The following is a 24,973-nucleotide window of genomic DNA, read 5'->3' as shown; positions in this document are numbered from 1 at the left end:
AAAAGGCTGTAGCTCTGTGGCTTGAGCATCCTGGGACAGCCTTGGAGACTGCTGCCTTACCTCTCCCGCCTGCTAGTCTAGCCCGTAGCCAACCTTTAAAAATGTGCGTGTTTGTTTTGAGAAGGACAAAATGGACTGTTCCAAAGGTACCCAGCTGCTTCTGCCAAAAGTCTCCAGTGCGCACATGCACACAAGCACACATGCACGCACATGACTTGCTCTCGGTAAAGGTGCCCCTAGCCTTGTCCTGTATCATCTTTGTGCGGAGGGACGATTATTCCCTCTTGTATTCTGGTCTTTGCTATTGATTTGTAGTGACCTCCCTGTAACTTCCATGTGAGCGGAAAGGTGGATTTTATAAAACAAAATATAATAATGTGTTGGCCAGTTGGAGCTGAAAGTGTAATGTGCTCTCCTCTTTTTGAAGAACTGAACCCCTTTAATTTGAGGGGGGAGTGGGGGAAAGTGCTGTCCAGTCCTCCCAATGCCCTTTGAGTTCTGGCATAGAGACAGCCAGTTGACTGGCAAGTGACTCCAATAAAATATTTCCCTCCACAGCTTGCAGTTGGTCCTCCATTTGGGCTTCCACTCCAAAAAAAGACCATTGAGCAGGATGATTCCATTCCTGTTCACTGAGCTTTTCTGAGCAACATAGAAACATAAGAAGAGCTCTTCTGGATCAGGCCAATGGCCCATTTAGTCCAGCATCCTGCTCTCCCAGTGGCCAACCAGTCTCTTGCATGAAACCCACCAGCAGAATACAAGCACAAGGGCCCTCCCTGTTGGAAAACGCCCTGGGGGGTGAGCCTGCAAGCCCCCAGAGTGCTGAGTCTCCTCCAATATGCGCAGCTCTGGAAAAGGCATTTCCCTTCTTCTCCAGGGCGCTCCAGCGACATGTACCAACTGGTATATGCACACTAATCTTCTGGCAGAACACAGCAAGAAGAGCGAGACATCGTAGATCTAACCCACTATTTATTTACACACTATGTACAGACAAAGGCATAATGGTGTCCATTCTCTCCAACTCTGAGAGAACAGAATGAGAAAAAGTGGAAGTACATTATGGCAGAAGAAATAAGACTGTCTTCCGTTTCTCACGCTCTTCTCAGACAGGCATGTGATTACAACAATCTCATCTGTAGCATTGGAGGCATGAAATACTAACGCTCCCCGCCCTCGTGGTGTCCAGCAACTGGTCTTCAGAAGCATTGCTGTCTCTAGCTGTGGAAGCAGAGCAGAGCCATCTGGCTGGTAGCTACCGAAAGCCCTCTCCTCTTCCATGACTTTCTCTAATCCTCTTCTAAAGACCTCCAGGTTGGTGGCCATCCTTGCCTCCTAGATTAACCAGGACTTCCTTTGAAGAAGGACTTCCTTTGACCTGCCCTGAACCTTCTGACATTCAGCTTCCTTGGACGTTCACAGCTGCTGGTGTTGTGAGAGAGGGAGGAAACCTTTTCTCTCTCTCCACTTTCTCCATGCCATGTGAGGAGCCTGCTGCTTTTCTTCCGAGTTGCCTAGTCAACATTTTCAGAACCAGCCTCTGCCTACAGCTTCCCAGGCGCTACTCATAGAAAAGTGACCCCTCACCAGAGCTAGGGAACATTCAAGGGGGCCTCTCTGTTGAATGGACATTATGCGCCATATGGGAGGTGGGTGGCACAAGGTGTCAAGCCCAAGCTCTCTTGTCCTGAAGAGAAAGGACACAGGAAGGTCACTTCATTGATCCAGCCAGCTCTGTATTGTCTATACTTGCTGATATCGGCTCTCCAGGCAGTGCTCCCCTGCCAAGCAGATGCTCTATCAGTGAGCAACAATGGCCCTTCCCAAGCGGGGGATGCGCAAGCGCATGGAAAGGGCATGCGCAGAAAACCTTGGTGCCAGATGGCGCACCTGCCGGGCTTGACAAGTATGCCTCATGGAAATAATTCCCGGCACGACTTGGAGGAAAATGAATGGGAACGGGAAGAGGTCACAGTCGTTCAAGAGCAGATTGTTAGCAGCCCCAGGACTCTAAACGAAGAGCATGTGGAAGAAAGGAGAACATTTTGACCACATTGTTTTGTTTTGACTCCCATCCCACGGCTGACATGGACAGTATCCTTCCGCCCGTGCCGTTTTCAGATGAATGAATATGTTTCCATCCTTACGCAACAGCCAATGTTTTCCCCTTTCATGAAGATCCCATATGTGGGCCAGATTATCTCACGAAGAGGGATGTTTTCCTGGAATGCCATGGAGGGCAGAGGCGTTGAGCCTGGTGTGGCTTGTCAGCCTCGGCAAACGGAATGTTCTGGGGTGAACCAGAGGCCTTGTTTTTCTGGAAGAAGACGGAGATTGCTGTGGAAGCTGCTCCCATCTGCCATGCTGGCCGGGAATGCTTGAGAACCATCCTTGAGGGGCCGGGGGAACCCTTGTTCTTGAGAAAATAAATATAGAAGAGGTGATGTTTTTCTCTGATATGCTTCCACGAGCTCCTCTTCAGTCCACCCAGGCTAAATATGGTGCTTCAACAGGTTGTCTTGCTCCTTGAGAGAGACAGAGAATGATGGGAGAACTAGTTCTCAGCAATTCAAATTCTTTCAAGCAGGCAGTGGGTTCAAGATGGGTGTGTGAGCACACGTGCCTGGAAATAAAAATTATTTATTATATTTATCTCACTGTCTGACATTGTACAAACCTAGGATATTAAATAGGCCATTGTTTGAAAATGGCTCAGCATATGAGTTGAGGACCAGGCTAAGCAAAGGAAGGAGAAATGAGAGAGGGAAGGAGGGAGAGGAAAGGAAAGTTCAGGAGATAGATAGATAGATAGATAGATAGATAGATAGATAGATAGATGGATGACAGATAGATAGATAGGTATCGTATCGTAACCTCCAGGTTACAGAATCTTTGGATTATGGCAGTGGCAAACCCGGAAGTGTATACTTCTGGATTTCGCCGCTCACCCATGTGCAGAAGCGGTGCCTCTAGTTACAGATTTTTTGGGGTGCGCATGGCACCCCAAAATGAATTAAATCCATAACCAGATGTACCACTGTATAGAACAGCTAAACATAAAAAAATCAAGATTTTGGGATGAGATTTGTACATAGAATTTTTGGTGGCTGTGTGGCTGTGATCCAGAAGGGAAGGTGAAGCCCTGTGTAGGCACTGCTGTGAGGGAGGCTATGAAGCAGGAGACCTCTAGCTGGCTCCACCATCCACAGCTCCCTCAGGGCCTGCTGGGAGGCTGCATGTATGTGTCAAATAATACGATGTCATGCAAGCGATGAGCATGAACTGCCGCCTACCATATTTATGTCGACACCATGTGCACCCACTTACCTGTGTGTTGGATGGTGCCTTCAGTGTGCCAGACATTCTGGGTCACGGCCACTGCTGCAAACTCTGTGCCAAGGTGAAAAGTTTCGCTTCTCCCCATGAGGTCCAGCTTGAGAAGCTGAGAAGCCTTCTCCAGTTGATCAGCCGCAAGTATTTGTTCTGGCTGCGGGCGAAGCTTTCCCCTCCTGCGCCTCTTCTTAGGCGCCCAGCGTAGTTGAGTTCAGCACCTGCCTTTGAGACGCACACCTGGCTGCCATTTGTGCCATTCACTGGAGGGAATCCAGAAAGGCAAGAGCCGCCAGCACACGGGAGGTTTATGGCTCATAAATTAAAATTGGAAAAGCGGAGGGGCTTGACTTGTGGTACTTTCAGAGTTATGCTTTTGTCCTTATTACATCTATAATGTGTAGGTCTCTTTATTTGTTTCCATAAAATTAGCCAGTAAACCTAAATTGAAAAGAGGGAGAAGGAGAGAGAGAAAGAGAATAATAGGAACCAGGCAAAGCCGGCTGAAAACTCCACTTGATGAAATATAGTCCGTGGTGTTGCTCTTCCAATCGTGTTTTATAGCTGAGAGCCACATGTAAGATGGTTATAAAAGTTTTACTAGACAGAAGTAGCAGGGCTAATTTTCAAACGACAATTTCTGAAGGAGATGTTTGTTTTGGCATTTTGTATGTAGTTAAGAGTTCTGCAGTCTTTAAATGCAAGTTAACACCTGGATGCTTTGAGTTTGAAAGTGAGAGAGGTCAAATGTACCTTTCCTAAGCTCCTTGAAATCCTGGAATCTATTGGTCTGTCAGAGTGGAAACAAGTTCTGCTGGGTGGGTTTTCTCTCTTTTTTTGTAGTTCATGAAGCGGTTGGCATTGTAAAGACTTCTTTGAACATGGGATGCCATGTAGCAAACTGGGTATTATTTTTTATTTATAATTATTGCATTTCTGGATTGCTTCCTATGAAGCATCTCAATGTGATTTCGCAATACAGTAAAAAAAAATAAAACATGTGCATATATAAAAAACAGCTAAAGCAATGTAACATATAAAGATAATTACAAATCCAACACATATACCAAGTGGGGAAGAAGTATGTGGCTAACACCCCAGAGGACAGGATCACACTTCAAAATGACCTTGACAGATTAGAGAGCTGGGCCAAAACTAACAAGATGAATTTTAACAGGGAGAAATGTAAAGTATTGCGCTTGGGCAAAAAAAATGAGAGGCACAAATACAAGATGGGTGACACCTGGCTTGAGAGCAGTACATGTGAAAAGGATCTAGGAGTCTTGGTTGACCGCAAACTTGACATGAGCCAACAGTGTGACGCGGCAGCTAAAAAAGCCAATGCAATTCTGGGCTGCATCAATAGGAGTATAGCATCTAGATCAAGGGAAGTAATAGTGCCACTGTATTCTGCTCTGGTCAGACCTCACCTGGAGTACTGTGTCCAGTTCTGGGCACCACAGTTCAAGAAGGACACGGACAAACTGGAACGTGTCCAGAGGAGGGCAACCAAAATGGTCCAAGGCCTGGAAACGATGCCTTATGAGGAACGGCTAAGGGAGCTGGGCATGTTTAGCCTGGAGAAGAGGAGGTTAAGGGGTGATATGATAGCCATGTTCAAATATATAAAAGGATGTCACATAGAGGAGGGAGAAAGGTTGTTTTCTGCTGCTCCAGAGAAGCGGACACGGAGCAATGGTTCCAAACTACAAGAAAAAAGATTCCACCTAAACATTAGGAAGAACTTCCTGACAATAAGAGCTGTTCGACAGTGGAATTTGCTGCCAAGGAGTGTGGTGGAGTCTCCTTCTTTGGAGGTCTTTAAGCAGAGGCTTGACAACCATATGTCAGGAGTGCTCTGATGGTGTTTCCTGCTTGGCAGGGGGTTGGACTCGATGGCCCTTGTGGTCTCTTCCAACTCTATGATTCTATGATTCTATGATCCACTTGGATAGCTTGCTAGAAGAGAAGCCTTGCAGCCTGACATGTGATGGGAAGGGAGATCCTAAGGGGAGGTGCCACCACACTGTAGGCCCAGTTCTGACCTTGTGTGGAATGAACTTTCTGATGAGATGGTATTTGCAGGGTGTGTTTTCCTGCAGTACAGCGTTCAGTTGGGTTTATAAGGGGTGAGAGGTAATACGATTGCAATATTCTGCTCCAGTGAGCAGTTGAGCGGCCACATTTTGCACCAGCTGCAGCTTCCAGGCCAACCTCAAGGGCAGCCCCACGTAAAGTGCATTCCAGTAATCCATCTAGGAGGTTACCAGTGCATTGGCGACAGTGGTCAGGCTGTCTTGGTCCAGAAATGGCTGTAGCTGTCTTCCACTGCAGTCATCTGGGCCTCTGGCAACAGAGATGGATCCAGGAACACTCACAGGCTATGAACCTGCTCCTTTGGAAGAAAAAAGAGGCATGCAAACAACTCTTAAAAGGCCTCTACGCTATATAGGGATGTGTGGAATGGGGTTATTCCCTGTTTGTGGTTTAGGGAATTAGAACCCTGAGAGTCACCTAGCCTGCTTCCGAAAAGGATGCTATTCGTTTGCAGGCCTGGGTGTCCCTTTGGAGGCAGCCACATCCTCTGATTTCGAAGGAGTGCATGTAGCCTATGCGTGGTGCACAGCAGGGGGAAAGCATATTTGATTGTGGAATGTGGGGCTGATGGCCAGAGTAATGCAGGCTTACCTGGCTTTACATGTGAAACACTGCTGTTCTCTAGTTTCCTTCAGCATTAGATGTGATTGTCTCTTGGACTCTTACTCAGTTTGCAGAAAGCCACAGAAATGGGGAGCGTGGAAATTGGCATGTTTGTTGTTTGCATGTTTTCGAGGAGGAAAGTGACTAACTTTTCAACCATCCTAGAGAGGAGCAGGGAGGACTTTTGAAACAGCCCATACTTGATGACCACAAATGAAGTGCTGTTGCTCTTGACAAACAAGATGCCTGGCTTTGAAGGCAATGCGGAATCCGTCTGCACATGTCCTTGACTCTACATGCAGAGGATGGGCACATGTTCGGAAGGAGTCGCGGTACACAGCAGAAATATGTATGGGATTCTCAATATGGGGAATTAGGTAAAGGTAAAGGACCCCATGGCGGTTAAGTCCAGTCAAATACGACTATGGGGTTGCGGCGCTCATCTTGCTTTCAGGCCGAGGGAGCCGGCGTTTGTCCACAGACAGCTTTCAGGGTCATGTGGCCAACATGACTAAACCACTTCTGGCGCAATGGAACACCGTGACGGAAACAAGAGCACACGAAAATGCCGTTTACCTTCCTGCCACAGGGGTACCTATTTATCTACTTGCACTGGCATGCTTTCAAACTGCTAGGTTGGCAGGAGCTGGGACAGAGCATCTGGAGCTCACCCCGTTGTGGTTTAGACCACAGCACTACCTGCATCCCTTATGGGGAATTAGGGATGTGACATGAGCCAAAGATTCAAATAATCTCATGTGGTTTATCACCGAAATGAGAAAAGTCAATTAATTACATGCCATTTAGACTGGATCAGGGACTGTCAGATTCAATTTAACAACAACAACAACAACAACAACAAAATCTTTCAGTTTAAAGGGTTCCATTCTGTGTGGGAAATGTATCTGGAGGTCTCAAACATTGATGGGTACTGATGGGTGTTCATGTGTTTACCTGTGGTTGACACAGGCATGGAGATTTCCCTTTCAGGGGCTCTAGGAAGGGTGAATTAAGGGCACACCTTGGCAAGGAGGAAGGCACCTGTATATTCTGGAACTGTGTGCTTTGCATAGAGAGCGAGAGTCACTCTGGCTGTGTGGGGATAAGGTTTTCCCAGGGATCTTGTCCTGGTTCCCCTTCGCTCCGGCTTTGTTCATCTTCCTAGTTCCTTGGAGTCAATTTCACTGAGGCATCCTTAAAATAGGAGTAAGGAGGAGCTCATTAGTAATATCAGGTCACAAAACAGACCTATTTAAAGCTTGATAAGGACTAAATAGGTAGCAGCAGTATTTTGCAACACTGTCTTCATAATGTTTTGGAAACATAAGCTTTCTGATTATGTCTAACCATATGTTTTATTTTTTCTTTTGTAAAAGAATTTAGAAATGGCAATAAATACGTAAAAACTTAGGAGGAAAGACTGTAAACTGCCTGGAGCCACTTTCAATAAGCGTTGTTAAGCATGCTGTACATGGAAAAGATTCTTATAATAATACTAATGAAGCTAACTTGAAACAAGATGTTCCGTGTTAGCTGCTCACAGTTCAGCATAATTAACTATATAAGTTCCCTTTGTCTTTCTGCGGCACCCTATCTACTGAATGGAGAATGTGGAGTGTTTTTAATAATGCCGTCTGGTTTGAGACGATTGTGTATGATAGAACTGTACACCCATTCTTGAAATAGGGGAGTGGGGTTTTTGCTTTTGTCTTTTTGCGGAACACTAGATTTTCTCCCATGGGTTTCCCACGGCAGAGAGAAGGGGAAAGAAGCATCTCACAGCCAGGCATCAGAAGGTGCCCATGAGCACAAAGCTCTCAGCACAGTCATTCACTCAATCACTCGGTTTAAAATTGGAAACTCCAATGTGCAAAGAAATGATCCCCAATGTTTGCTGGCCAGCTAGTAAGAAGGTAAGAAGAGCTTGCGGGATCAGGCCAGTGGCCTTTCCAGTTCAGCATCCTCTTCTCATAGTGGCCAAGCAGGATTCGAACCCTTTCCCTTCCTTTGGGCTCTGGAAACTGGCACTCAGAAGCATATCAGATGGTGAGGCAGAGCAATAGCCGTCATGGCTTGTAGCTATCAATATCTTAGTAGCTATCCCTAGCTCCTGTGGGAAGGAGTTCCACAGTTTAACTTTGGAAGGCATTTGCTCAGGTGGACAAGCCAAAGTTTCCAGCCAGTGCAACCATGGAATGGGGTAGAATATTTGCTGGGAAGCTTATAGCAAGGTGTGGGGAAATGCTATGATACACCAAGCTGGAAAAGGCAGGGAGAATTTGAAGGATAATAATAATAATAATAATAATAATAATTTATTATTTATACCCCGCCCATCTGGCTGAGTTTCCCCAGCCACTCTGGGCGGCTCCCAATCAGTATTAAAAACAATACAGCATTACATATTAAAAACATCCCTGAACAGGGCTGCCTTAAGATGTCTTCTGAACGTCAGGTAATTCTTTATCTCTTTGACATCTGATGGGAGGGCGTTCCACAGGGCGGGCGCCACTACCGAGAAGGCCCTCTGTCTGGTTCCCTGTAACCTCACTTCTCGCAATGAGGGAACCGCCAGAAGGCCCTCGGCGCTGGATCTCAGTGTCCGGGCTGAACGATGGGGGTGGAGATGCTCCTTCAGGTATACAGGACCGAGGCCGTTTAGGGCTTTAAAGGTCAGCACCAACACTTTGAATTGTGCTCGGAAACGTACTGGGAGCCAATGCAGATCTCTCAGAACAGGATGAAAGGGAAGTGGTGACAGGTGGATCTGGGGGATTTTTTCTAGCATGGGATTCCCAGTGTAGAACAAAGGAGGCTGTGACAGAATGGGGAGAAGGAAGAGGAGGGGAAGGGCAAGCAGCAATGGGCAGGGGTGCACCTGCTGGCTGGTGTCAGAATTCCGTTCTGAAGAACGCAGAAACTAAAAAGGAGAGGGAGGTGGCAGATGGGATGTCTGGAAAAGAAGAAGTTTCCCCATCCCAGAGGACAGATGGGCAGAGCATGGGCAAGGGGCACTTAGCGTTAAGTGCAGATGTGGTAGAAGGGCATGCACTGTCATTCAGAGGTGGGGAACCTGTGGAGACTCTCCAGGTGTTGTTGGACTTCAGCTTCCCTCAGCCCCAGCCGGTGTGGTCAATAGTCAGGGATGATGGGACTTGTAGTCCAGCAATTTGTGGAGGCCCCCAGAGGTTCCCTGTCCCTGCTGTTAATGCATAAGCTCCCAAATGCATAAGCTCCTTGGATCTTTGGTCACAGGGGTAGGAAAACTCTTGGGGTCCAAATTCAGAGGACACAATATTGGACCAGATAGACATCGCAGCTGCGGAGATTAAGGGTGCCTTTTGCAAAAAGAAGTTCTGCTTCCTCAAGCCTTTGGAGTTCTTTGAGAGTGTCAACAGACACGTGGACAGGATGATCTGGTAGCCATTATGTACTCAGACTTCCAAATGCATTTGGACAGAGATCCTCACCAAAGGCTCCTGAGTAAACTTAGCAGTCATCATCATCCATCAACAAAATTTATTATTTATAAAAGTGCCTAATACATACTAGACACTGTGCAAAACAAAAAGCAAACCACAAGCTCCTGCCTGCTAACGCTCCGTCTAAAAACACGAGACAAGAGGAGACAGGAGGCATTGGAGGAAAAGGGGACGTCATGGGATAAGCCGCGGGCTTCTCTTCTTAGTAACTGGTTAAAACAAAGAGTAGGAAATTCTCATAATGGAGGGATGTAAGAAGATGGGAATCCCATGTTGGTGGCAAGGAAAAATCTAGGTGTACAAAAAGGAGAATTCCTGTGTGCCAAGATCCAGGTTTGGGGCATGAACTCTTTTCAACTTAAGCATGTTGGTTCTATGAGGCTGGTTATCCCATGCCCCAAGCATTTTCATTGGGGCCTGTGCTTTTTAATTTGTTCATATATGATCTGGAGTTAGGAACGAGCAGGTGACATCAAACTGTGCAGGGGGCAAGAACAAAAAGGGATTGTGAGGAGCTCCTGAAGAATTTTTGCAGACTGGCAGGTGGGCATTAAAATGGCAAATGCAGTCCAGTGTGAGGAATTGCATTGTGAAGGGGGCGCCTTCCAAGGACTGCCCCTCCATCCCGTGGCATGGGTCTTCCACAAGAGGGGAAAAGGATCACTGTGTGCTCTCCTTTCATGTGACTTAAGTAGTGCCTGACACTTAGCAGATCAATTTCCTGGGGAATGTATTCAGCCAACCAAGTAGAATTTCAAATGCTGCCAGTGGCCTGGGCATCCTGGAGACCTTATTGGATTAGGGTGGGGAAGCCCCTGAGAGGGAACTGTGTTATTTTTTTGGTCTGGTTCTAAATAGAACCACAGAATTGAATTTGAAACTTTAACTTCTCACCCTCCTGTGAGCAGCTACATAAAAATAGCATACTATGCAGTCAGTCACAATTGCTGGCATACATGATAACAGTGGCAAGAGTTGGGGAGAATGAATAATATTCCGACCTTGACAAAAAAGGTCCACTTTGTTTATGCAGTTCCATCAAAGCTTGCATATTATGCAAGGATTAACGAAGGAGCACTGTGCTTTACTAGAAAAGAAAAGCACATTGAACAGTGAGGGATATTCTTTGCCTGTTTCGCTTATTATAGTCCTGAAATTAACTGCAGCTTTATCTTTAGTGCCGCTGGTTTTTTTCTTAATACAGTGTTTAAAGAGCGTGCAGCCCCCCCCCCCTTTCTTGGAAGGGACGCAATATCTGGTGCTGTTGTGGCCAGGTGGGGAGAGACTTCCTCAAGCCCTGCCCAAGCCCTCCAGCTTGTCTTATAATGAAATGTACCGTATTTTTCTGTGTATTAGATGAGGTTTTTTTGACTCAGAAACTGTGTCACAAAACTGGGGTCGTCCAGTACACGGATAGTGGCATGGGGGGGAGAGAAGTGGTGTGCCCACCAGTCAGCCGGTTGGCAGGAGCGCAACTCCCCCCCAATGCCGCAGTGAGCGGGAAATGATCTTGGGAGTGCATTGAGGTGGGGAGAGGGAGAAGCTCAACAACTTTGAGCCATCTCCCCTCATTTTCTTAAAATTGAGTCCGCAAAATTTTTTTTTGGGGGGGGGGTCTTATACATGGGGGCATCTTGTAGATGGAAAAATACGGTATCTCTGGATCCATTCCCCCAACAGACATGAGAGACACCCTCCGCCACACATGAACCCCAAACAATCTAAGCCTCATCTATTCCATCAGGCCATAGCAGAGACAAGACTGCAAGACAGACACTCCATCAGCTGAGGGACCAGCATCTTCTGGCTCCTCCTCTCCTGGAGCACCTTCCACTCCACCTGGTGATTAGTTCTGTATCAAAGAACCATCCTTTTCCCTCCTCCTTTCCAAGCCCTTTTTCCTCTTGTGTCATGCCTTTTAGACCGTAAGCTTGAGGGCAGAGACTGTCCTATTTATATTTATCAACCACTCCAGGAGCCACTTTTTGATGGAAAAACATGATTATAAAATATTTTAAGTACAATGGTATTATGGATTGGGAGCATCAACCCCCCCCCCATTGCTTTCCTTGATTACCAGCTAATAGTTCCTGATAGCCCAGATGCGTGGCTGGATTTTAGTTAAAACTTGAGCCAGGAGCCATGTCAGTGTGCTGAGTTTACACCTTGCCTTCATAATACCCCTCTTATCTGATCTTGGAAGGATTTTATAACTTTCAAATGCGTCTCTGGCAGAGGCCCAACGGCACTGTCGTTTTTTATTAACTTTCTCCTCTCTCCTCTGCAGCCAGCCTGCTTTCTGTAATATTGTTTTAAGGAATATGTATTCCATTGCGAGGGATATTGTGAAACGGTATTTTAAAGTTCTGCGTCTCAGTCCATTAGAGGGCTCTATAAAACAATTGTGGCAGCGGCAGACTCTCAGGAACTAATCAAAACCACCGATGAGAGCTACGGAGAGCCTTCAGCCCTAATAAATCTTCTTCGTCCTCCAGTGCTGCCGTGCCTTATCTCTGGGCTCATCAGGAAAGGGCCAATTAGCTGCCCAGATTGAGAGTAAACTCTCTCTGTGTGTGCTGGGGGGGGGCTTCAGCGTGTGGAAGTGACAGGAGAGCGGAGACATTTGCTTGCACTCAGCACTGCAATAAACCAGGAGTCGTCCGGCTCGGCTTGTTAAGGCCGTTTCTTCTGGTGAGAGATCAGAAAAAGAGAATAACGGAAGGAGCTGGTGGCAGCTTTTGATCAGGGGGTCCAGTTGGGAGCCCAGCAGCCAAGCGTGGCAGGGAGAGGTTGGTGGCGGGAGCAGCAGCAGCAGCAGCAGCAGCGCACATCGCAAGACCCAGCGCAGCTCATGCATGGTGAAACAGGCAGTATTAAAGCATCGTCTCTGCTGCGCAATCCGGAGGCAATCTGCCAACGGGTGACTTGCAGCAGAACGGTTCAGGGAGTTGAACTTTTTGTCCCCCAACCCCTTTCACCTTACACTTTCATGGCCTGGTTTCAGCACTGCCCAAATTCAGAGAGCTCCTGCCTGCTTCACCCAATTGGCTCCAGACATTTGCATCCTTCTCAGCTAGTTTGGGGGACCACGGCAAGAGGCAGGCTGGCGGGTTTCAGCAACATACCCTCTTTTATATTCACCCCTAAGGTAAAGGTAAAGGAACCCCTGACCAGTAGGTCCAGTCGTGGCCGACTCTGGGGTTGTGGCTCTCATCTCGCTTTACTGGCCGAGGGAGCCAATGTTTGTCCGCAGACAGTTTTTCTGGATCATGTGGCCAGCATGACTAAGCCGCTTCTGGTGAACCAGACCAGCGCACAGAAACGCCGTTTACCTTCCCGCCTATTTATCTACTTGCACTTTGACGTGCTTTCGAACTGTCAGATTCAATTTAACAACAAAATCTTTCAGTCTAAAGGGTTCCATTCTGTGTGGAAAATGTATCTGGAGGTCTTAAACCTTGATGGGTACTGATGGGTGTTCATGTTTTTACCTGTGGTTGACACAGGCATGGAGATTTCCTTTTCCAGGGCTCTAAGGTAAAGGTAAAGGGACCCCTGACCATTAGTTCCAGTCGTGGCCGACTCTGGGGTTGCTGCGCTCATCTCGCTTTACTGGCCGAGGGAGCCGGCGTACAGCTTCCAGGTCATGTGGCCAGCATGACTAAGCCGCTTCTGGTGAACCAGAGCAGCACACGGAAACGCTGTTTACCTTCCCGCCGGAGCGTTACTTATTTATCTACTTGCACTTTGACGTGCTTTCGAACTGCTAGGTTGGCAGAAGCAGGGACCAAGCAACGGGAGCTCACCCCGTCATTGCGGGGATTCGAACCGCCAACCTTCTGATCAGGAAGTCCTAGGCTCTGTGGTTTAACCCACAGCGCCACCCGCGTCCCTTCACCCCTAAAACTGAGTCTAAAGCTCCTGCTTTCACCCTCTTCTTTTGAGAGCACTGGGAGCTGCCTTTGAACGCCACACTGCTCAAGTTAGTGCTGCTGGCCCTGAAGATGCCCTTTAGGAAGTCCGGCCCGGGAGTGCTTTGGGCCGTTGGAGGATCGCTTTAGCTCACCGTGTTAGGGGCTCAACCCTGGGGCCCGATGCCCACAAGCCATATGAATGGCAACCCCCCCCCCCAGTGCTGTGTCTTGTGCTCCCAGACTAGGACTGACCCTCGGCTGGCCTTGCGAGGGAATGAAGAGAGCCATAAACGGAGGGGATGGGAGGTACGTGGCCCAGGCACCTTTTGGCGTTATTGCTCAAGGTGCTGGAACCAGACAGGGCTCTCTCGACACCCTCCGCTTGCAGAGGACAATAAAAGGGGTGGGGCGGGGGGTTTGCTCCAGATTGATTGCCCCTCTGTGAGATGGCTGCTTTTACCCAATAGTTGAAAAGGAAAAGGGCTGCCTTTCATGTAAACCACACCAAAAGGTAAAGGTTTTCTGGTCCTCCTCCCTCCCGAGGTTGCTCTGATTTCTGAGGGGGTGGTGGTGGTGGAAGCATCGCCGGGCTTTGATGTGGCTTCCAAGTGTGCCTCTCCATTGGGCGCCTGGCAGATGCCTTTATGCGAAACAGAACGCGGAGAATCGAAATGTGCCGGCCGGGCAGGTCATTTTTCTTTTTTTATGTGCAGTGTCAATTACAGTGCAGAGAGCTTCCTTCCCAAATCCATAACGGTAAAGGGCTTGGGTGTGGGTGTGGGGGTCCTTCATGGCTGAGCGGCACACCTCCGCTAGCCTTTTCCTTCTGGGCTGAGATCTTGCAGGAGGGGAAACCGAACCCTGGTAATTCCATCCAAATTGGAGTAGCTAACAGCGCCTGCCTCCCTGCCCACCCGCCTTTGCTTAGAGACTGGGTTGTTCTGTGCAGTTCCATTTACTTAGCTGGGGCTCTGGAATCTCCTCCCATGGAGCTTTTCCAGAAATGGCTGTAGGAGAATCTGTCGCCTGGTCTCAGTTAGGAGGGCACAAAACATGAGTTGTGCAGGGAAGTCTTCTCTTGGAGGTAGACAAGATGGCGGGCTGCTTGGCGCCTGGGGCTTGGTCATGAGGAGCTAGAGAGGTTAATCATGGGCACTCACCTTCTATGGGACAAACCCAAGGGAGGCATGATGTGTTCTCACTTCATGGTGTGGTCCAAAGGTCCATGAGGCCACTCCCTTGCTGAAGCTTAGCAGGACTGTGTCCGGTCAGTGCCTGGGTGACTTAGCCACTTGGGTTCCAGGATGGCAGAAAGGCAGGGTGCAAGTGGAAGAAAATAACCCTCTGAACGTCAGATTGAGGTAACACATGGAGAAAGGCCGGTTAGTGATTGACATCCTGGTCCCTCTAGGTCAGGCCTGAGCAAACTTGGCCCTCCAGATGTTTTGGGACTACAACTCCCATCATCCCTAGCTAACAGGACCAGTGGTCAGGGATGATGGGAATTGTAGTCCCAAAACATCTAGAGGGCCAAGTTTGGCCATGCTTGCTCTAGGTAGTAAAACTTATCCTGGTTCTTCCCCCTTCTCTTCTACAATCCACAACTAGGTCCTGTTGAGATTTAGGCTTTCAGCGCCTTTCTCCCTCTGCAGAGGCGGGCGACCTATTAGTATGGTGTGCCCCTCGAGCCTGATGGATCCAATGGGTTTCCAGACAGCTCTGGGGGGTTTTCAGGCTGATACGACTGGTGCGCCTGCCTAAGTCCTGGCCAACCTTTGGAGCATCCATATGGCTTGGGCCGTTGACCCGATCTCCCCTGAGCGCCCTCTCCTGCCTCATGGAGCCCATTTGGCCTCCTCCATGAGAAGTCTAGAGGGTGGCAACAGGAGAACAACAGGCCTTTCCTGTGGTGGCCCCCCATTTGTGGTACCTTCGTTGCATAGCTTTAAATACCACACAAGCTTTCCCTCTTCTCCCATGCCTTTGGCTAAAAGCAATCTATGGCCTTTTAAACCATAGACGGGGTTATTGCTTGTTATTATGCTGCATATTATTGTGTTTTTCTCTTTTTTCTCTGTGATTTTAGGCTGAAGGAAGGTATGGAAACTAACTAATAAGTTTAGACCTGTGCTTTCCATTGTCTGAATAAGGGGAAATAATGTAGAAGACAGAACTTGGTGAAAAAGGAGTCCTAGGGCACAGGGACGCTCAAGGGTTCTTTGGTCTGCATTTTTAACTGAACCGATTTGTCTTTTCTGGACTTGCCTGGGGATCTGAACAAAGTTCTCTGAATTTCGCAAAAACAGTTCTTGGCTCTGAAAAAGGTAGCAAAATGCATATGAAATGCATATTTTGCAGCATTATAGTTTTATTGTGGTATTAAAATCTTGCTAAATAAAATAACAGCAATAAGTACACAATAAAAAACTCTAAGCAGTTTACATAAAATAGTATAAAATATTCATTAAAATAGCAATAAAAACAGATCTTAAAAACAGACGTAATAAAATTATCAAAATATTGATAAACTCACGGGTTTTAAAAAATAAACTTACATAATAAAATTACATGCTTATGTAGGCTGCCCTGAACAAAAAACTTTTAAGCAGGCATCAGACATTTCATTGTGCATTTTATATCTGAGTTTCATGTAACCTTGTATGGCTTTGGCAACAAAGAACAATAAGAAATATGTATATTTTTTAAAAACTGAATTTTAAATATCTTTAAAGATAATTTGAATTATTTTGGATTATTATTTTTTTTAAATTGCAGTTTTGAAATCTCTTAATAGCAATAAAGTTACAGTTGCCCATCTATATAGTCTAACACTTTAACTCCAAAGCATTTTGGTCTGCAATGTGTACTTAAGCCGGAAAAATAATTGCAGAACAATATGTAAACATAATGGAAAAGAGATGCGTATGCAGAACTGACCTGTCCAACTCTGCAAGGAGGATAGTGAGCAACGCGCTTCGGGTGCTCTGACCAGCTGTGCACTGGCAGCAAACTTTCCCCAAGTGCTTCTGACTTTCGGAAAACTGAAATATCATTGGGGCTGATGAAGCTGTGAGCTGAGGTGCAAGTTGTGAACGCCAGGCTTAGACAGAAGTTTGCCCGAGTCGCTTGAGTCTCAGAAGAAGGAACTGGTTCCCTTCTCTGCTGGAGGGGTGTCATCAGAGGGCTTCACAAGGGGCTCCTATTAGGATTCCTCAAGAGGAATCTGTAGATACCAAAGACCAGGGGTCAGAAATTTTTTTCAGCAGGGGGCCAGTCCACTGTCCCTCAGACCTTGTGTGGGGGCTGACTATATATATATATATTTTTTGGGGGGGGAGAACGAATTCCTATGCCCCACAAATAACCCACAAATGCAAAGAGGTGCATTTTAAATAAAAGGACACATTCTACTCATGTAAAAACACGCTGATTCCCAGACCGTCCGTGGGCCAGATTGAGAAGGCGATTGGGCCGGATCCGGCCCCAGGCCTTAGTTTGCCTACCCATGCCAAAGACCCTTCTGGTTCACCCCTGAGAGCACCTCAGTTTTAGGATGTTTCTGAAAACACCATAAAATTATGTGCGTGTGACTGTGGTGGTGCTGGTGGAAGCTGGGCCATTCCTAAATACTGGAGGGTGAGGAACCCTGGCCTGAGCAGGTTTAGGGGGAGGTGCACTGATTTTCTTCAAAACGTTTGGAGGAGTGCAGCGTGTAGGATGCCCTTTGCACGTTGCTGTTGTCATCGTCCATTGATTGCATCTGGGGTGCTGCAGAGGAGCTCAAGCAATGAGGACAGATTCTGCCCCAAAGAGGTTACACAGTCTGAATATTGGCAGCAATGCCGGGAATGGCAATGGGAGGGCAGGAAGAGGCAAGAGTCGTGAGCAGGGGGTGGGATGTCGTTGGGAGTTTCATTTTAGGTCGGGGATGAGAGCAAAAGGGAGACATCAGAGGTTCATAGAATCATAGAATTGTAGAGTTGAAAGAGGCCCTGAGAGTCACCTAGTCCAACCCTTTATTTATTCGTTGAATACAGTCAAAGCTTGTTCAAAGTTGTTGAATGTCATCCGTTCCAGAAGACCGTTCGGCTCCCGAAATGTTCAACAACCAAGGCGTGGCTTCCGATTGGTTTCAAGAGCTTCTTGCACTCAAGGGGAAGCTGCGTCGGACGTTCAGGTTCTGAAAAACGTTCGAAAACCGGGGTATTTGCTTCCGGGTTTTCAGCGTTCAGGAGCCGAAACGTATGATAACGGAGGCGTTCGGAAACTAAGGTTTGACTGTAGCTATTTAGCTGCATTTCTAGCCCTCCATTCATCAGAATATGAACACAGGGTGGGCTGCAATAAAAAACAACACACCATTGATACAATAAAAACCATCAAAACCAGTATCACAATGTGTAAAACCAGACATTGCTCCATAGATGTTCTCTTCAGTGTGGACCCCTACAAAAGCCTGGGTGAACAGGGGTGTTTTCAGCAACCCTGGCGCTTGCCATATATTGGGAGAGGGAGAGGAAGGACGTCTGCAGCTGGAGTGCCACCACATCAGAGACCCCGTCCCTGCCCACAGCACAGTGCACTTGCCCCTTTGGCGGGGCCAGAAGAAGGGCCTCCCCTGCAGATGTGAGCCCAGAGTCAGGCGGGTGTCGGGAGAGTCGCTCCTCCGGGTACCTGAGTCCCAAGTTGCTCAGGGCTCTGAGCACCCATGTCCTGGGGGTGTGCAGTGAGCCAGGGCAGAGCCTTGTGGCACTGCTGGGAGAGAGGGCAACATGGAGGGGCAGTGAAGGAGAACCGGGAGATGCTCTTGGGAGCAGGAGGTGCTTGGGTGGCTGATGGGGACAGAATCGAAGGAGGCAGGAGGCCGTGGGACCAGGAAGGTAAGATGGAGAGAGGCTGCTCAGAGCTCTAGAGGTAAGGGCAGCCCATCCCCGTGCTGATTTTTGGCAGGGGAGAAGGACCCCTGTCTGTGTGGACTTGAGTGTGTGTCTTGCATAAAGGGGGAACTGGTTGCAGGAGAGCCTGCCGCGTTTTGCCACTAGAGGTCAGGGCTGTGCCGTGGCACAAGGGACTTGGCTGCCCAGGGTCCCGCACGGTCTCTCCATCTGGACTGGACGTGTTTTCGCACTGACTTTGACCTCTGAGAATGCCGTTAGCTTTTGGGCAGACTTCCAGGCGGAGTTTGGGAACGCTTAAGTCCTCTTTGACTTCGGTGGGACTCCAGCGTGTGGAACAGCTAAAGATTTCTCTTCATTAGCACCTTGCAGTGAAAGCTCTCTCCCCCCCACCCCACTTCCACACCCTGGGTGATTTCGCCCTGATCTCGTGGCTGTTGGTTATTTCTGTGGGTTTGCGCGAACCCGCTTGCACCCACCCACATGCTATCAATAGCTGCTTCGTTCGCCTCATGTGAGAACATTTTACTGTGACGATCCAGGTGCGATGAAGGTGTCAGTGGGGTTCCAAGGCCTGCAAAACCTCTAGTCTGTTCAAAGATGCTCATTTTGCCTTTGTAGTCCTCACACATTACTCCGCCTGCCCTGTTCCAGGGGCAGCACTTTGATCAACAGGAGGAGAGATTTGCTCCTGCCTCTAACCCCTTGAGGGTTTTATGCTGTGTGGTCACAAGGGACTGCTTGGTCTTCTTGCCTCCAAGCTGTGCTATCTCCTCCGGCTGTGGCTGAATGACACGTTCTCCCTTTGCTCCCTTGCCCTGGGAGGGCTCCTGGGATTGCAGTCGGCCCTCCTTGCTTGTGGTCATGCCCAGTCAGTTCCCATTTTGGAGAGCAGGGCATCAGGGAGGGAGGGAGGGAGGGCCCTGGGTGGGATGGGGTGGCCAGCAGAGGAGTCCTGGACCCTCAAGGCCCCTTGCAACCATGGGATTCCTGCGGGCACAGCGTTAAGTCTCTTCCTCCCACCTCCCTCTCCCTGTTCAGCATCCTAAAGTGCAGTGCTGCAGCCAGCTGTTTCAGATGTGAGTGAAGAGTGGGGCTTGCCCCCTTCGGCTCCCTCCAAGCTGGGCTTTTGAAGACTGTCTCTGCATCCTAATCCCCTTCCAGTCACATCTATATAGACTCTGTCAGTGCACACATGCACATTGGAGGCTGGTGGATTTTTCTTTCTGTCATGGATACGGTGTTATCTAACGAGAAAATCCCTGCTCCCTTTCAGGCTGTCAGTTGAGCTGCAGAGCTCAGTGGCATGTTTCTCCTCCATTAAAAAATGAAAGAAGGAAAGTCATGAAATTTCCCACCCCCCCCCAGCTCCTTGCAGGCTTGTCCTTCCCCAACGCCCCCTTGTCCTGGGCTTCCTACAGATTAAAACATTAGGATTATGAACTAATTTGGGGAAACGGGAGGAGGGGGGAGGGCCTCTTCCTGCGAGGTTGCCCCCCCTCCCCGTCAGGCTGAGCCTTTGGGGTAATCCTGATCTGAGCATCTTGGCGGAATACATTTTGCAGACGGCGTCAATCAACTGTGCGCAATTCAGATTTCCCAGGGTGCTGCGGGAAGAATGCTTCCATGGATCTCTGGGGTCCAGATGTGGGAGGCTTTTACTGACATGGGATGAAAAGGGGAACACATCCAAAAGCAAAGTAACTCTTGGTCCTTAATGCATCCGGTGACAGCTGCCACATGGCTGCCGGGCTATCCTCAAGGCAGCTGGCTGTAAACCGATCAGTCTGGCAAAGGCGCTGGGCTTAGGATGATGATTTGTGGAAGGAGGCGCCATTGATGCAATGGCACAGCCTCCCGGGAGGGTTAGAAATGGAAGGTAAATGCAGAAGTTGACTCGGTTGCGTGGTGTTTGGGGCACAAGCATCCGTTCCGAAATAAGATGGCGGCAGGACTTAATTTCCCCAACTGTTTTGTGCTTTTTAGGCCCAGCAGCAAAGGAACCTGGGCAACGTTGTGTCTCAGCCCTCGAAAGCTGGTGGTCGGCGGTTCAAGAAGGATGCTTCTGCAGGATCGGAGCCAGAGGTCAAAAGCATGACTCCAATGTCCGAGCAGGATTCTGGGATCCTGGATGTCGAAGACGAAGAGGAGGATGAGGAGGCAAGTGCCTGCCAAGCGGAGGTGGGGTTGCCACGTGGCTCTCCTGGTGTGCCAGCCCTCTAGGGAGGAGAGAAGCCACCCCCTTGGACTAGGGGTGTGTGGGCCCCCGGGGTGGGCCTTAGGTGGCTGTCAGTGCCAGGCTGATAAACTGGCTCTTTGTGCCCCCTGGACATTCAAGGTTTATTGGTGAGCACTTTGGTTCCAAGAGGGAAGCAGCCCCTTCCTTCTCTCCCTGCCCCCCCATTTCAGTTGCCCCCTGTTCCTATTGCAGCCTGACAGCTGCAATTCTCTCAGACAGCCAGAAGATGGCTGGGGGGCCCCCCTCCCAGGGCAAAGGAAGACCCTTCTCTTTCCAGAGTCAACCAACGGTATCTGGTATTTTTTGAAGAAAATGAATGGCAAACCAAGGGATCTATGCATACGTGCTTGTTCAGAGTGTAAAACTTAAGTCTCTGTAAAGTTACCCTGCTTTTAAAAATCCCTTCTCTGGACCGAGCCTCAGTTTCCAGGTTGCTGGAGAGCTGAGGTGCCTCACCCAGAGCCCTGGACAGATAAGGATAGACCCCACAGCGGGGTGGAGAGCTCGGTCTGGCTGGTGGGTCAGATCCTCCCTTCCCCACCCCTTGCAGGCCAACTCCGAAAAGCGGATGGGAACCCTCACAGGTCAGTCCCCTGACGTCACAGAGGCACCAGATGATTGGCACCTGCCATCGTTCAGCGGAAGTCTCACGGACAGCTGATTAGTGGTTACAGCAGCCTCCTTTGAAGATGCACTTTCTGTAGCAGCCAGCTGATTGGTGCCTTCAAAGAGGGTTGTTGTAATGCTACAGGGAGCCTCCCCCGCCACCCGCTGAAGGGTCTGCCGAGGGGAAAGTGCTCCTGAAAAGAGGACAGCTTCTCCCCTCTTCAGAAAAGTGGTTTGGATTCAAAGCATTTTCTCCAGCAGGGGGAGGGAGGAGGAGGAGGAAGAGAGGCGTAGGGGCGGATTGGCTGTGGTGCAGCGAATCTAGGAGGACTCAATTGTCAGGTGAAGAAAGGTCTGACTGAGACTGGGCAGCAGTGGAAATGTGTGGGTGCTGTTGCATTTGAGGAAGGCAGACCCGTGTGGCCACTGGGAAGCCATTAGTCAGAAGAACCGCCACTTGACCCATTGCAGGAGGCATCTCAGGGGGTTGAAGTAGATGACCCTTTGGGCCCCTTCCAACTCTGCAATTCCATGATTCTGTTTTATGACCCAAAAGTGAGACGCTGTATTGGAGTGCCACCTGCGAAGGAGGTGGTTTAATGCCTGCCTGCAGCTCTCAAGCACTGGGGAGCTGCCTTGTACCAAGCCAGCCTGGTGCTTTTGGCTACAACCCCTGCCAGTCGCCCTCAGCTGATGTTTCAGATTCCAGGAGTTGTGTGTGGAAGGCAGCAGGTTGCAAAGGCTGGTCTAGCTCAGCTGGCGTAGCTGCCGGGGGCCTTAGGCAGAGAGGAGTCCTTTTGCTGCCCCCCCCCCCGGAGATCCTGAGACTGGGCTTGGGACCTTCTGCAGGCAACCACTGAGCTGCACCCTTTACCCTCAGCAAGGGTGCCACCCTTGGAAGCCCAGGAAGCTGCCCAAGATTGCCTGCTGTGACTGGCTATGGCTTTCTGGGGTCTCAGGCGGAGAAAAGCCTTTTGCATTGCCTTTTGAAACTGGAGGGGGGCCCAGGAATATAGGTATGCAAGCAGCCACTCTCTCTTCTGCTGAGCCGCATCCCTTCCCATAGAGCTTGGCCATCAAAGGGGGTTCACAACGTGAGTTTAGAGTAATGCGATGCCATAAAAGGCAAACTCCAAAGCTCTAATTGTTTCAGCAGCAGTGTCAGAGGGCAGCTACATTTCCCCCTTTCTCCAGCGACCTTCATGAGCAGATGACCTTTGCTATTGACTTCACTGAGTTTTTTAAATTGGCGTTCCACCTTTCTTCCCATCACGAATCCATGGCAGCGCCCATGTGGCTCCCAACGGGTCCTTCCCTTCAGGTGTTGACCAGACCTGGAGAGGTGGTGGCCTCATCCTGTGCCTTCGGTCAGGGCTTAGGGGTGGGGAGTTTCCCACAGAGCTGGGGCAGTGACAGAGAGGGTGCTGCTCCTGATCTCTGACACGTGAGAGGAGGGCGCTGGCAACAAAGGACCTGAGAAGGACCGAGCTGTGCAAAAGTGGGACTCCGTTCAGGAACCGGCAGTGGGTGCTGTCCTTGGTGATGAAACTGACGTTGGAGCAGGGGGGTGCCGAAAGGGTGCGTCAGCAAGGGAGGAAGTTCTTCGGGGAGCAGGAGGCTTTCTTCCTGCCTGTCAGAATTAAGTTTGGGAAGGGTTGTGCCAATGGGGAAGGGCCGTAGCCCATTGGTAGATCACCTGCCCAGGTTCAGTCCTTGGCACTTCCAGGTAGGTCTCTGGCGGTGCAGGTGAAGAGACAGAATCCTTCCTCATGACCTCCTGGGAGCTGCTGGGCTGACCAAACTTGGATGATGATGATGATGATGATGATGATGATGATGATGATAATAATAATAATAATAATAATAATAATAATAATAATAATAATTTATTTATACCCCGTCCATCTGGCTGGGTTTCCTTAGCCACTCTGGGTGGCTCCCAATAGAATACTAATACTAATACTAGTACTAATAGTTTATTTATACCCCACCCATCTGGCTGGGTTTCCTTAGCCACTGTGGGCAGCTCCAAACAGAATAATAAGGTTGCCTTCAGATGTCTTCTAAAAGTCACATAGTTGTTTATCTCTTTGACATCTGATGGGAGGGCGTTCCACAGGGTGGGTGCCACCACTGAGAAGGCCTTCTGTCTGGTTCCCTGTAACCTCACTTCTCGCAGGGAGGGAACTGCCAGAAGGCCCTCGGAGTTGGACCTCAGTGTCCGGGCTGGACGATGGGGGTGGAGATGCTCCTTCAGGTTTGCTTTTGCTGGCATTTAATTTCTCCAAGGGTCAGTCCTTGTGGAATGACATCCCCCGAGCTTGCTTTGCCTCCTGGTTTTCCCCGCCTTGTCCTGTCCCTCTCCAAACTGGAGGTTGAGGTGAACGACGAGAAGTTTGACAACCCGTGACAATCTGTGGGGCTTTTGACACCCAGGTTTCTTTCTGGGTAGGTGGTAATGTAACCAGCCGTAGGGTGGACTTCCTATACCCCCCCCCCGATAGAGGCATTTCTGGAGGACTTGATTTGTGACCCCTCTGCCTTCCTCCTGACTTCCACCACAGCTTCTCACCTCCTCTTTCTCCCCACCACTCAGCCTAGTACATGTCACCAGAAATGTATCCACGTTTCAGCTGTGTGCTTCTGTTAATATCGCCCTAGGTGCCCGGTGCCCAGGATTTGGTGGACTTCTCCCCCGTCTACCGCTGTCTGCACATCTATTCAGTACTGGTAAGTGATCTGCCATCTCTCCTCCACCTGTTGTAGGAAAAATGTCAAAAGATGGTCTGGAATCTTTGAGAAGTTGCTAGGTGATTACCAGCCCCATCTCTCCTGTAGATGTTTTTGGGTGTGCTTTGCATAAAACATTATTATTATTTTCCTGACAAAGGGTGATTTGGAAGGTATGGGGGCCGTTTTTTGCTGCATTTTTAGTTTTGGTAAAGCCAAATCACCTTTGGTTCGCTCTGTTTCTGGGATCGCATAAGAACAGAAGAACAGGCTGCATGAGGTCAGTGGCCCACCTAGTCCAGGGTCCTCTTCTCACGGTGGCCAGTCAGATGCCACAATGGGAAATCTGCAAGCAGGACTTGGGAACAAGAGCATCTCTCCCCTCCTGTCATTGAGAAGTATTGCTGCCTCTGGCCGTGGAGGCAGAGCAGAGCCACCTGGTTAGGAGCCCTCAATAGCCCTTTCCAGGAATTTCTGTAATCCTCTTTTAAATCCATCCAGTTTGGTGGCCATCACTGCCTCTTGTGGGAGCCAGTTCCATAGATTAATATGATCTGTCTGAGGGGAAAGGGTCTTTTCTTTTTTTTGGTCTGCCCTTTATCTTCCAACGTTCAACTTGGTCGGATGCCCATGAGTTCTACTATTATCTGTGCCCACTCTCTCCAGGGCACACATAATTTTGTACAGTCTTATCATGTCTCCTCTGACATGACTTTTTATCATGGATATAGAATCACAGATTTAGAAGGCACCATGAGGATCATCTAGTCCAACTTCCTGCAATGCAGAATTTTTTCAACGAATGTGGGGTTCGAACCCACAACCTTGGGAGTCTCATGTTCTACTGGTTGAGCTACCTCTTGCAACCTTAGTTTAGAGAAAAGTCCCAAATGCTATAACCTTTCCTCAAAGGGGAGGTTCTCCACCCCACTGACCATTTTGGTTCTCCTTTTCTGAACCTTTTCCAAGTCCTCTTGAAGAGATGCAGCCAGAACTATACACAGCATTCCAAATGCAGCTGCACCATAGATTTGCAGAGCATCATTACTGCTCTCCTGGGCCCCTGCACTCTCA

At 49.0% G+C, this 24,973-nt stretch overlaps 1 protein-coding gene across 2 annotated transcripts in view; it reads left to right on the top strand.

Annotated features, from left to right (window-relative positions):
• EXOC6B (exocyst complex component 6B) overlaps positions 1 to 24,973 on the top strand; it is a 218,729-nt gene that overhangs the window by 86,606 nt on the left and 107,150 nt on the right. For both annotated transcript variants that reach the window (XM_081876792.1, XM_081876793.1), the window contains 2 exons: positions 20,311 to 20,484; positions 23,831 to 23,899. In XM_081876792.1, the coding sequence (XP_081732918.1) occupies positions 20,311 to 20,484; positions 23,831 to 23,899 (243 nt within the window). The remainder of the gene's footprint in view (positions 1 to 20,310; positions 20,485 to 23,830; positions 23,900 to 24,973) is intronic.

The sequence above is a fragment of the Podarcis erhardii genome (assembly GCF_964252035.2).
Source record: "Podarcis erhardii genome assembly, chromosome: 9".
In the NCBI taxonomy this organism is placed as follows: Eukaryota; Metazoa; Chordata; class Lepidosauria; order Squamata; family Lacertidae; genus Podarcis; species Podarcis erhardii.
The sequence above is the reverse complement of the archived record's forward strand: the minus strand, read 5'-3'. Positions and strand labels throughout refer to the sequence as shown.